Source organism: Dama dama, chromosome 12, assembly GCF_033118175.1.
Source record: "Dama dama isolate Ldn47 chromosome 12, ASM3311817v1, whole genome shotgun sequence".
In the NCBI taxonomy this organism is placed as follows: Eukaryota; Metazoa; Chordata; class Mammalia; order Artiodactyla; family Cervidae; genus Dama; species Dama dama.
Window position 1 is genome coordinate 41,315,102 of NC_083692.1, and position 13,440 is coordinate 41,328,541.

Below are 13,440 nucleotides of genomic sequence, written 5' to 3' on the forward strand. Positions count from 1 at the left end.
GCTCTCAAAAGTATAACTAAAACTGACATTAAAGCATATGATTTTGCTCTCCAATTTTTTTCCAGAAAAATCACATCTTTAGCCTTATAACAACTAGATAAATTCACTCAAGTTTCAAGACAAACTGTGACAAAGAGACAAATGAATTGTCTAATTTGCTGAATTTCAATATCTGTAAATGTCTTCAAATCCCAATATAACGACTTAAAATTTGTAATAATCAGAAGATTCAAACATTATGTTACTAAAGGGTCAAAGGACTGCTTATAATGACTTCTCTTTAAACCTAAGCACGAGTTACATTATTAGTAAAGTAACCGAGTTCCTCCACAGTATATAAATCAATCCCATAAAATTATGTAATAAATCAATTTTGAAGATATTACTCTATAAAAATCCGGAAGAAAAAAATGAGATGTTTCTTGGTCTATGGAAGGTTTTTTCCCCTATTTCTCTGCCATTAGAATGAAAGAAATGCAGTGTAGCTATAAAACATATCTGAGTATTACATTTATAATTTAAAAGATGTTCTTAAAATGCATATGGTAAAAGTTAAATAAAACTATCCTAAGAAATGTCTGAAAAGAATGCCCCAACTGTTAACAGAGTTTTGGTGAAGTCAAACTTGGGAATGGAATGGGGTATGTGAGGTGGGGAAGGGGGACACTTCTTCACCCACAAACATATTTCTAACATTGAGTGGACTGTTTGTTCGAAGGTGTTCTCAATACATTGGTTTCTCCAAAAATGAAGCAAGAGAAAAATATTCTATTCCAATAAAAAGTTATCTTGATGAAACTGATATTAACAACCAGCACCTTGACTTATCGGCCACCTGCTCACATAGGTAACTGAAAAATCATTTTGTGAATTATCCATATCAGAGTTGACCTAAAGATATAAAGAATAACAAACACTAAAACAGAACACATCAATATAGGACTCAAAAGACTCAATATAGGACTCAAAAATGGGACTCAAGAGAAAGGTGGCAAAGTGATTTTACAAAGACAAAATTCACAAAGAGAAAAAAAAGCACCTATGAGAACTTTAAGGAAAAAGACTATACCCACACATTACACAGGGAGTAAAATCAAAATAAATGTTTTATACCTAAATCAAATAAGGACTCCTCTAAGGAAAAAACATTTTCTTCTAAATCTTCAGTGAGGTTCAAGTACACAGCATTATAATTCAGAAAAACCTTAATAGGAACATCTAAACAGTACAATTTCCACCTCCTCCCATAAAGATAGAAAAAGTTACACAATAATTAAGCAGTTCTTATAGTTTTCTTTGCAACACCACAAAATTAACAAAACTGGCATCCATGGAGGAAAATTAATTTGAGCATAAGCAATTAAGTTCCTCAAAATGCTTCTGGATCCATAAGTAAACTTGTCAAGTAGCAAAACATCCCTACTGTATTTAGTGTTTTATAAAATATTTTACAAAATGTACTAACATTTTTAAATCATTTCATTCACATCAAAAAATTTCTCAAGATCTTTGTCATAGCTGGGCTATATTCCTTGGCTCCATAACTTTGAGGACAGAGAGAGGTTAAATGAGCTTCCCAAGAAGGCCATTCAGGAACAAAATACCACCTGCTTCCATTCCTGGGATCAAAGGGTACCCTCCTTATACAACTGTCAAATAGATTTTGCTTTTGAACCTTGTGCCATAAAACACAAAATTATCATATCAACTTATGCATGTTACCAAATAGAAAATTTTAGAAACTACAGAATTTCCTCATTAAAGATCCACCCAATTACCAAATACAGATTCAAGAACAAAGATAATAATCCTTATAAACAGCAAGAACTAATTCCCCTTATGAGTTCCAAATTTGGAAGTAATAACTGTCTTTTGGTTGCAAATGCAATCCTCTTAGGATATGATTGAGTTATCAACTGAGTTTAATAATTAAAGAGACACTTTCCCTAGGAAAAGATAATTTGCATTGCTAAGACCCCTATGAAATGCATTTTAAACTAGTCTATAAAATCCTCTCCCTTTACTAGCTTGTGTGTTTGTTCCTGAAAAAATAAAGAAAAAAAATTATTTGAGGGCATTTTACTCAAAGAACTTTAGCAACAAAACACTTTTACAATAATCTACATAGAACAGCCAAAAAGCCTAGTTCAAGGGGAATGTAAAACAAGGAACATGTAAACCTTTTCTTAAGATTCTTCAGCTTAAATTAAGTAAACAGACTGTCTTCAGAGTCTATAATCCTTGATATTCATGAAAGCAAGAGTTCTCAGATTACAAAGCAGATAATATATCTTCTCCCCAGAGGACAGCAGCAAATGGAGTGGACAGCATTCATCTGCCTTCTAAACCAGTTGCCCAACAAGTACACTGATGAACCGATTCTGATATTTTAAAATATGAATTGTGAAATAATGCTTTCATGGATACACACTAAGTAGAATCTTGATCTTAGCCCCAGAGCCAAGTTATTAATAAAAACATCCCTGAAAAGGCCCAATATGGGACTGACAAAGGGCCAAATAACTTGGCAGCTAGACCTTTAGTCCATGAATTACACTACATGCAAAAAATTTTTTTAAATCCTTTCCATTAGGTAAAACAAATTTTATAATCTTAAAGGGGAAGACTTTGCCCAGATTGCCACATATCTGTAAAAGAAACACGGCAATATTTATTAGACAAATATCAGCGACATTGCAAGTGACAAATAAAACTTTAGGTCTGGAAGGAACAATGGAGAACCTCCAAGCCAAATCTCTCCTGCTAAAGGTGACCACAATGAGGCCGAGAGCAGGTGAGGGGCATGCCCACGAAAGCAGGAGTTACAGCCCCTGGGCCAGCAGGGGAACCTGAATCTCTCCATTCCCACTCCGATCTTCTTCCACATGACATTCAGTTGGCCACTGGAAGACATAGTCCTACCTGTTTGTATACAAGTAAGTGTCAGTCAGCCAGAGTTCAGTGTTTTTGTTCCCATTGTGACAGTTCCTGAAAAATACCTATATATTATGGGAAACATTTCAAAGACACCATCTAGATAAAGTATTTGTTGTTGTCTAGTCGCTAAGTCATGTCTGACTCTTTTGTGACACCGTGGACTGCAGCCTGCCAGGCTCCTCTGTCCATGGGGTTTCCCAGGCACTCCTACTGAGTGGGTTGCCATTTCCTTCTCCAGGGGATCTTCCCGACCCAGGGACAGAATCCAGGTCTCCTGCATTGGCAGGCAGATTCTTTACCACTGAGTCACCAGGAAAGTCCCAGATAAAGTATAAGAAATTGCTAAAGGAAAACAAAATGTAATATGAACAACAACAACAAAAAAATACAATATGAACACTCCACTATTTGTTTCTTTGCTTTACTTAGGTGATGACAAGAAAATTTCACTAAATAAAGAATATAAAATGCAAACAAATGCTAGCTTTACAACTCCCCCTAGTGGAGACAACATATCAAAAATGTACCCATAAGTAATCAAACAAGGCAGTTAAAAGTAGAAGAAAGGCTTTGCGATGGAAACAGTCTTTAAACTACATCATTCCGAGCTCAATTGAGCTTACTATTCTCCTAGAGAAGTACCAGTATAAAAACTAAGAGGGATTCAAATCTGTATTCCCAGGTACAAGTTTCAGTCTGCCATCTGCTACTCAAACCTCTTATCTTTCTACTCAAGATCATTTTTCAGGTTTTGAATACATCATCACTAAGTGGAAGTGATGGAATTCCAGATGAGCTATTTCAAATCCTAAAAGATGATGCTGTGAAAGTGCTGTATTCAATATGCCAGCAAATTTGGAAAACCAGCAGTGGCCACAGGACTGGAAAAGGTCAGTTTTCATTCCAATCCCAAAGAAAGGCAATGCCAAAGAATGCTCAAACTACCACACAATTGCACTCATCTCACACACTACTAAAGCAATGCTCAAAATTCTCCAACCCAGGCTTCAGCAATACATGAACCGTGAACATCCTGATGTTCAAGCTGGTTTTAGAAAAGGCAGAAGAACCAGAGATCAAATTGCCAACATCCGCTGGATCATCAAAAAAGCAAGAGAGTTCCAGAAAAACATCTATTTCTGCTTTATTGACTATGCCAAGGCCTTTGACTGTGTGGATCACAATGAACTGTGGAAAATTCTGAAAGAGATGGCAATACCAGACCTCCTGACCTGCCTCTTGAGAAACCTGTATGCAGGTCAGGAAGCAACAGTTAGAACTGGACATGGAACAACACAGTGGTTCCAAATAGGAAAAGGAGTATGTCAAGGCTGCATACTGTCACCCTGCTTATTTAACTTATATGCAGAGTACATCATGAGAAACGCTGGGCTGGAAGAAGCACAAGCTGGAATCAAGATTGCCAGAAGAATTGGCAATAACCTCAGATATGCAGACAATACCATCCTTATGGCAGAAAGTGAAGAGAAACCTTCTCTTGATGAAAACCCTCTTGATGAAAGTGAAGGAGAGTGAAAAAGCTGGCTTAAAGCTCAACATTCAGAAAACTAAGATCATGGCATCTGGTCCCATCACTTCATGGCAAATAGATGGGGAAACAATGGAAACAGTGTCAGACTTTATTTTTCTAGACTCCAAAATCACTGCAGATGGTGATTGCAGCCATGAAATTAAAAGACGCTTACTCCTTGGAAGGAAAGTTATGACCAACCTAGACAGCATATTTAAAAGCAGAGACATTACTTTGCCAACAAAGGTCCGTCTAGTCAAGGCTATGGTTTTTCCAGTAATCATGTATGGATGTGAGACTTGGACTATAAAGAGAGCTGAGCACTGAAGAATTGATGCTTTTGAACTGTGGTATTGAAGAAGGCTCTTGTGAGTCCCTTGAACTGCAAGGAGATCCAACCAGTCCATACTGAATGAGATCAGTCCTGACTATTCATTGGAAGGACTGATGCTGAAGCTGAAACTCCAGTACTTTGGCCACCTCATGTGAAGAGTTGACGCATTAGAAAAGACCCTGATGCTGGAAAGGATTGGGGTCAGGAGGAGAAGGGGACAACAGAGGATGATTTGGCTGGATGGCATCACCGACTCGATGGACATGAGTTTGAGTAAACTCCGGGAGTTGGTGATGGACAGGGAGGCCTGGCGTGCTGAGATTCATGGGGTCGCAAAGAGTCAGACACGACTGAGTGACTGAACTGAACTGAAGTGAACGATAATCAGCAAGTATTATCTTGATAAGCCCAGATTACTAATTCCTTCTACTCCAAACCACAGGCTCCAAAATACATACATGTGTGAGTGACAGTACATCTGTGAGTGACAGTCACTCAGTTGTGTCTGACCGTTTGCAACCCCACGGACTGTGGCCCGCCAGGCTCCTCTGTCCGGGGGATTCTCCAGGCAAGAATACTGCAGTGGGTTGCCATTCCCTTCCCCAAGGGATCTTCCCAACCCAGGGATTGAACGCACGTCTCCTGCACAGCAGGCGGATTCTCTACCACTGAGCCATAGGAAAACCAAACAATAATCAAAGAACTACTTCTGGTGACAGTGCAGAAAGTACACGCCGGCTCCAGCAAAATGACAATCTACCTTAAAGCACATGTGGCTTTACCAGTAACTTTGGGGCTTTCAGCAACCACAATGACAACAACAGCAACAACTATATCTCTGTAATATTCCATGATGAAATTACATAGTGACTTTAGGTGGAAAATGTTTTGTAAAATCACATTGTTACATTTGTTGTTTAATTAACTTATATTAACTGCTTATTTAACTTATATGCAGAGTACATCATGCGAAATGCCAGGCTGGATGAAGCACAAGCTGAAATCAAGACTGCCGGAAGAAATATCAATAACCTCAGATACACAGATGACACCAGCCTTATGGCAGAAAGCGAAGAAGAACTAAGAGCCTCTTGATGAAAGTGAAAGAGGAGAGTGAAAAAGTTGGCTTAAAACTCAACATTCAGAAAATGAAGATCATGGCATCCAGTCCCATCACTTCATGGCAAATAGATGGGGAAACAATGGGAACAGTAACAGACTTTATTTTGAGGGGCTCCAAAATCACTGTAGATGATGATTGCAGCCATGAAATTAAAAGATGCTTGCCACTTGGAAGAAAAGCTATGACAAACCTAGACAACATACTAAAAAGCAGAGACATTACTTTGCCAACAAAGGTCCATCTAGCCAAAGCTATGGTTTTTCCAGTATCATGTATGGATGTGAGAGTTGAACCACAAAGAAAGCTGAGTGCTGAAGAAGTAATGCTTTTAAACTGTGGTGTTGAAGAAGACTCTTGAGAGTCCCTTGGACTGCAAAAGGAGATCAAACCAGTCAATCCTAAAAGAAATCAATCCTGAATAGTCATTGGAAGGACTAATGCTAAAGCTGAAGCTCCAATACTTTGGCCATCTGATGTGAAGAACTGACTCATCTGAAAAGACCCTGATGCTGGGAAAGATTGAAGGTGGGAGGAGAAGGGGACGACAGAGGATGAAATGGTTGGATGGCATCACTGACTCAATGGGCATGAGTTTGAGTAGGCTCCAGGAGTTGGTGAGAGACAGGGAGGCCTGGCATGCTGCAGTCCGTGGGATTGGAGAGTCGGACACGACTGAGCGACTGAACTGAACATTGTTGTTGTCGTGTTCAGTCAGCTAAGTTGTGACTGACTCTTCGTGACCTCACGAACTGCAGCGCTCCAGGCTTCCCTGTCTTCCCAGTATCTCCCAGAGGTTGCTCAAACACATGTCAGTTGAGTCAGAGATACTATGTTACATTATGAATGAGTTAAGGAAAGAGTTTTTGAATTCCTCTTCTCTGGACAAGCTTTACATGTAAAAGTTTGCCTAGAATACTTTGAATGAGGTCTACTTAGTAGCAAGAAGGACAACTACATCGGTAGTTCTCAAAGTAATGAACTCCAATAAGTTGTGAGGAAAGAATGATATGAGTATTAACTGACATGACAGCATAGCTCCATCATATTCTCACCCTCCCTCGCCTGTACTCCAATCCACTCTGTTCACTGTATAAGAGGTGGAGTTTCCAGTGAAAGCCTGGTGAGGCTGTGGGTTATACACTTGTCTGCTATGCCTTGGAACACAATGGCCAAACTTTTGCTAATATACCATTCAGAACTTTGGCGATTTAGAGATGATTATAGTGCTTTACTTTTCTGAAAAATTCTTGGAGTATTTCTTTTTTTTTTTTTCAAAATATGGGTCTATCTGTGGTGGTCTGTGTCTTGAGATTTCACTGGTCCAACTGTCCTCTGAATACTGAAATCACTTTACTAAACTCTTTCCTTTTCCAAAGATTAAATGCACTTTCTCCATTTACTCTTCCATGCAAACAAGGGAGGGAATAGAAACAGAAAAGTCCAGATCATCACTGTAGAGGTGCTAATTAGGATGGCATGGAGGCTGGAAGTTGACTATGACTTATTCACTGACTTATGGGCAAGTGTGGACAAAAATCCCAGCTGATCCCAAAGTGTCAAAACCAAACAGCTTGGTAAAGCATGTTGTATCAGCAACTGGCCATTCATATGAGACGGTCAGAATCTCTAAGTGGTTATTGTGCCATTTACAGAGAGGGAAATCTCACAAATCCTTAGCAAAGTGGCCCATGAGACAGATATGGCCTACTTGGGACATCTTTGGGAATGTAAGCAATCCCCCTACACAAATGAACTGAATACAAAGTGATTCATTAAGTAGAGAAAGCAATGTGCATTAGCCATGTGTGTGTGTGCTGCTCAGCCACACCTGACTCCTCGCAGCCTCATGGACTGTAGCCCACCAGGCTCCTCTGTCCATGGGATTTTCCAGGCAAGGACACTGGAGTGGATTGCCATTTCCCCCTCCAGGGAATCTTCCTAACCCAGGGATCCAACCTGCATATCCTGCATTGGCAGGCAGCCCTGGGAAGCCCACTACTAACACTCTAATCTGCCTGGCAATCCCAAAGCAATCCCAACCAGGCAGGCATGAAAAGATTATTTTCTTTTTTTAACTTCTTAAGACTTTAAACTATTCTGCTACTGTAGGGTCAGGGAGACTGAGAAGGTGGAAAGGTTTCTAGATATGAAAATGAATTTAGGTTTGATCAGGTGATTTATTATTTCTTAACTCGCCATGACAAAGCTGGAATCAAGATTGCCGGGAGAAATATCAATAACATCAGATACGCAGAACCCACTCGTGTTCCTGCCTGGAGAATCCCCGGGACGGGGGAGCGTGGTGGGCTGCCATCTATGGGGTCGCATAGAGTCGGACACAACTGAAGCGACTTAGCAGCAGCAGATATGCAGATGACACCACCCTTATGGCAGAAAGCAAAGAACTAAAGAGCCTCTTAATTAAAGTGAAAGAGGAGAGTGAAAAAGCTGGCTTAAAACCCAACATTCAGAAAACTAAGATCATGGCATCTGGTCCCATCACTTGATGGCAAATAGATGGGGAAACAATAGGAACAGTAACAGACTTTATTTTGGGGGGCTCCAAAATCACTGAAGATGGTGACTGCAGCCATGAAATTAAAAGACACTTACTCCTTGGAAGAAAAGCTATGACAAACCTAGAGGGCATATTAAAAAGCAGAAACATTACTTCACCAGCAAAGGTCCGTCTAGTCAAAGTTATGGTTTTCCAAGTACTCATGTATGGATGTGAGAGTTGGACCATAAAGAAAGCTGAGTGCCGAAGAACGGATGCTTTTGAATTGTGGTGTTAGAGAAGACTCTTGAGAGTCCCTTGGACTGCAAGGAGATCCAACCAGTCCATCCTAAAGGAGATCAGTCCTGAATATTCATTGGAAGGACTGATGGTAAAGCTGAAACTTCAATACTTTGGCCACCTGATGCAAAGAACTGACTCACTGGAAAAGACCCTGATGCTGGGAAAGATTGAGGGCAGGAGGAGAAGGGGACGACAGAGGATGATATGGCTGGATGGCATTACCTACACAATGGACATGAGTTTGAGTAGGCTCTGGGAGCTGGAGATAGACAGGAAAGCCTGGCGTACTGCAGTCCATGGGGTCACAAAGAGTTGGACATGGATGAGCGACTGAACTGACCAACTAATGACAAAATATATATATGGCTAAATTTTTACAAAAATTGTGAATTTTATTGCTGAAATTCTAACCTCTGATCTCACTTCTTCCCTAGCAGCTATTTTTTAAAAAGGTAAAATATTTATTAATAAATATGAAACACTTTTTATTAACATCTGGATAACATTTAACATTTATTAACATATGGATAACATTTATTATCCATAGTAATCAAGTTAGAGTCAAAGTTAACTAGCTATTTTCTTCTACTGTGCTAGAAACAATCACTCTCAAATACTTAACCTCTTAAGATCATCTTTTCCTCTTGAAATTCCCTACTCCAGCACATAATCTATCAAAGAATGATCCCAGTGGCTATCTTCTATGTCATCTAGAATTAACTGTCTCCTTAATCAATACAGCGTTTAAAACTTTCACCACACAACACACCTGGTAGTAAGTTCTAATACCCTACCCACCATTTCTGATGAAAAAAATCACCTGTCAGGATTATTTTTTCTCTTCTTTAAAGTCTAGTATAATAATTACTCAAACTGATCCTCTCAAGAATCCCAGTAGCTAAATTCCAGTGAACTACCCAAGGCCATCACGGTCATGAAAACCTCATGCTGTGAGTTTAAAAAGTAACAGAAAACCCTCAACCCCATCTCTGCCACGACAATCGTTGTGAAGGCCCCTATCAAAATCTGGAAACCCTGGCAAGGGTCACAAACTCCAATGCCCTCAGTGACTTGGCAGAGAATTTACAAGAGTGAAGCTAGTGGGTTCAAGGGCACAAGTCCATGTTTTGTTTTGTTTTGTGTGGGGGCACCATGGCCAGCTGGAATGGGAGAGCCACTGCTCAGCTCCAGCCCACCTACGACTATGTGCAGACACAGGCCACATGCAGCCTATTTCAAGACAGGCCAGATACTCTGGACTGCTGCATAAAATTTTCCAATCTTTAAATTTAGATTCAATTTTTCAAAAACACTGTGCAAACAAACAATACATGTCTATAGACAAAATCCACCAAGCCGCCAGCTTCGTCTCTACCCTAATGCTATTAGGCTGGCAATGCTATTGCCAGCCATGCGGGCAACTGACCCCATTCATTGCTTCCGATTAATACAAATGGTCCATGGTAACTACTAAAAATTATTATTTTACATATTGGGAAATGGGTCATATCATGGAAGCAATCTAAGTGTCCACTGACAGATGAATGGTTAAAGAAGATTTACACAATGGTATATATACACAATGGAATATTGGTCATAAAAAAAAATGAAACAATGCCATTTGCAACAACATGAATGGACCTAGAGATTATCATACTAAGTGAAGCAAGTCAGATGGTAAAAGACAAACATAATATTGCTTATATGTGGAAGCTAAAAAAATGACACAAAGGAATTTACAAAACAGAAATAGACCCACAGACATAGAAAACAAACTTATATTTACCAAAGGGGAAAGGTGAAGAGGAATAAATGAGGAGTTTGGGATTAACATATATACACTACTATATGTAAAAGCAATAACAAAACAGGGGCCTCTTGAATAACACACTATATTCAATATCTTATAATAACCTACAATGAAAAAAGAATCTAAAAAAGAATCTAAGTATCTAAAAAGAGAAACGAATCACTTTGCCGTACACCTGAAACTAACACAACATTGTAAGTCAACTATAATGAATAAAAAATTTTAAAAAACATGTGAAAGAAAGAAAGAAAATGGGTCATATCAACATTCAGTGAAAAAAAAACCTGTTATTGTAGTCAATCAAGAAATCTGACTCAAACTAAAAACAATCATCACAATCAAACTGATTCCCACCGGCTGCTACTATTACTACTGGGCCAAGAATTCCACTAAACACACTTACTCCTTTTCTCCTTAAATCTATTCGCCCAACAGAGCATTCAGAAAGATCTTTCAAATATATAATCGGACATCACTTCCCTGCTTAAAATCCTCCACTGGCTTCCCACCACTCCTAGAAAAAAATACAAACATCTTCCCATGACATCCCATGATCTGGCACCTCTTCACCTGCCTCACCACTAACCCCTTGCTCATACAATCCCAACACCACAGCCTTCTGGCTATTTTACAGATATGGAGGTTTCTCTTCTCAATTTCCAGGCTTAACACTTATATCTTGGCCTAGAGTACTCCTTTTGGGCTTCAGTATCTCTGCTTCATCTTATGACTCAAGGCTCAGCTCAAACATTTCCTCCTCCAAGGGACCTTCCCCAACCAGTTCCCAGCCGGTTGCCTTAATATCACTATATTTTGTTTCCCTATCATTTATCAGTGCTAAATTATCACTCACACAAATTACTTTGTTCGCTTGTTTATCATCTGCCTCCACTAGCATGTGGAATACCTGAGGCAAAGAATCTTGCTGACTTGCCCATGCAAGTACATCTCTGCCTCCAAGATCAACCACTACCTCCTAAATGAAAAGATCTTAAAGAATCTAACCATTTAACTGATGGCATCATACACAGTTGTGTTTTATTCTTGTCTCAAAAAAAGGAAGCCTTCCACTCATCTACCATTTAAAATGCCGATCAAGTTTCAGGGTAGGGGAAAAGACCTTTGAAATGACACAAAATGATATAATTTTGGTTAGAATATAAAATTGTTTAAGATCGGGTTTAGAATTCTTCTTCTGAATAACTTACCTCTTTCTCCCTTTCATAGTCTTCTTTGTCAAATTCTTCGTCTTCATTTTGCGTCTGCAGGGCCACACTGCCAAAGTCTAGTGACATGGTCCTCCTGCAGGAACAAAAAGATGCTTAGTTTTTAAACAGCCCACAAAAACTACTGTAGAGCAAACTACATGAGATGTCGTACACAAAAAGACAGGTGCAGCCGGGGAGAAGCTATATGTAACTCACACATGACAAGTGATCAGCATTCCAAATATCACTATAAAGAGAGTTCTTACAAATTAAACCATGATTCACAGAAAATAGGTATTATAACAGAAATTCATAAAAAGATGAAAAAATGCCAAAAGCTAATAAACCTATGACTAGACCTTTCTTCTGGTCTGGAAAGCATAACTCAAAATAGTAAGATTTTTGTCCACACACAAAAATAATAATAAACCACAAACATGCCCAAACAGAAAAATTTTAAGAATACACTCAAAGTTTCTAATTTGATGTATTAAATATGACACGGGTAGCATCCACCACAATTTGTTTCATTCTTTTTTAAATATTTATTTGGCTGTGCTAGCTGTGGCACGTGGGATCTAGCTCCCTGACCAGGGATCGAACCCGAGCCCCCTGCAGTGGGAGCATGGAATCTTAACCAGTGGACCACCAGGGAAGTTGTTATTTCATCTTTTGAATATCACCAATACAAATGTCATGTTTTTCAGAAAGAGAGCCACTATATACTGTGTTAATGATGGCTACCCAAAAAACATTTACAACCTGGCAAACTCCACAGTGCACACAACAAAAATATGTTAAATGTCCTGCTCTTAAGCTTGATCAAATCAGGTTCTAGCAAAAAGTACTCAGGAAAAACATGAGTGAAGGATGTGAAGCTATACCACTGTCCAAAAGCAACAGCAAGTGTTCCCTGGAGAATGCTCACTGCTGTGGCAGCAGGAGATGGGTTTTCAAGTACTTATGGTCAAAAGACGGCTGATGGTTTAAACAATATTTAGGGATCCTGACAGTCCACAGAACCTACCCAGAATTTCAAAGCTCCAAAGCATCCTGACAAAAAAGCAGGCAGGCGTCATCAATTACACGGCCTAACACTGCCCTCGATTCAGTCCACTCCTGTGTGTGCCAGTGAAAAGCGCTTTGATGTGAGCCTGGGTCACAGCTCATGGACTGCACTTTTCAGGCTCTAAACTGTCATTAAACTGACAGTGAAATGAGAAGCACAGACCCGGCAATCCAAATACATTTTACCATGAAGAACTTAGCTCCTGCCTGTTAACAGTCGAGGACTAAGATCACAAACTTTTATGTAAGCCATGTAAGCTACTTTTATGTAGCTCTACAGCAAAAGCTGTTCCACTTCATCGGATTAAAGGTGCCCTTGATTGTATGACACAGCTTCATTTGTACTGCTAAGCAAAAGATGTGGCCAATTAAATTACGACAAATCATTAATTTTAAAACGACGTCCAACTTTGCAGATGCTAAAATGTGAAAAGAAGGGGACTCCCTGGCAGTCCAGGGGTGAGGACTCAGTGCTTCCACTGCTGTGACCCAGGTTCAATTCCTGGTCAAGGAACTAAGATCCTGTCAGCCGTGGGGAGCAGCCTTTAAAAAAAACGTGAAAAGAAAATGTGCATATTAGAATAGATGAAATATGATTTTACAGATGAACACAAATACAAATTTCAACA

The 13,440-nt window shown here is 39.4% G+C and overlaps 1 protein-coding gene across 9 annotated transcripts in view; it reads right to left on the bottom strand.

The window, feature by feature from the left end:
* The window catches only part of CEP152 (centrosomal protein 152), a 99,646-nt gene that overhangs the window by 81,702 nt on the left and 4,504 nt on the right, over window positions 1–13,440 (bottom strand). For all 9 annotated transcript variants that reach the window (XM_061157098.1, XM_061157097.1, XM_061157091.1 and 6 more), the window contains exon 2: window positions 11,744–11,837. In XM_061157098.1, coding sequence (XP_061013081.1) covers window positions 11,744–11,830 — 87 coding nt within the window. In that variant the 5' untranslated portion in view covers window positions 11,831–11,837. The remainder of the gene's footprint in view (window positions 1–11,743; window positions 11,838–13,440) is intronic.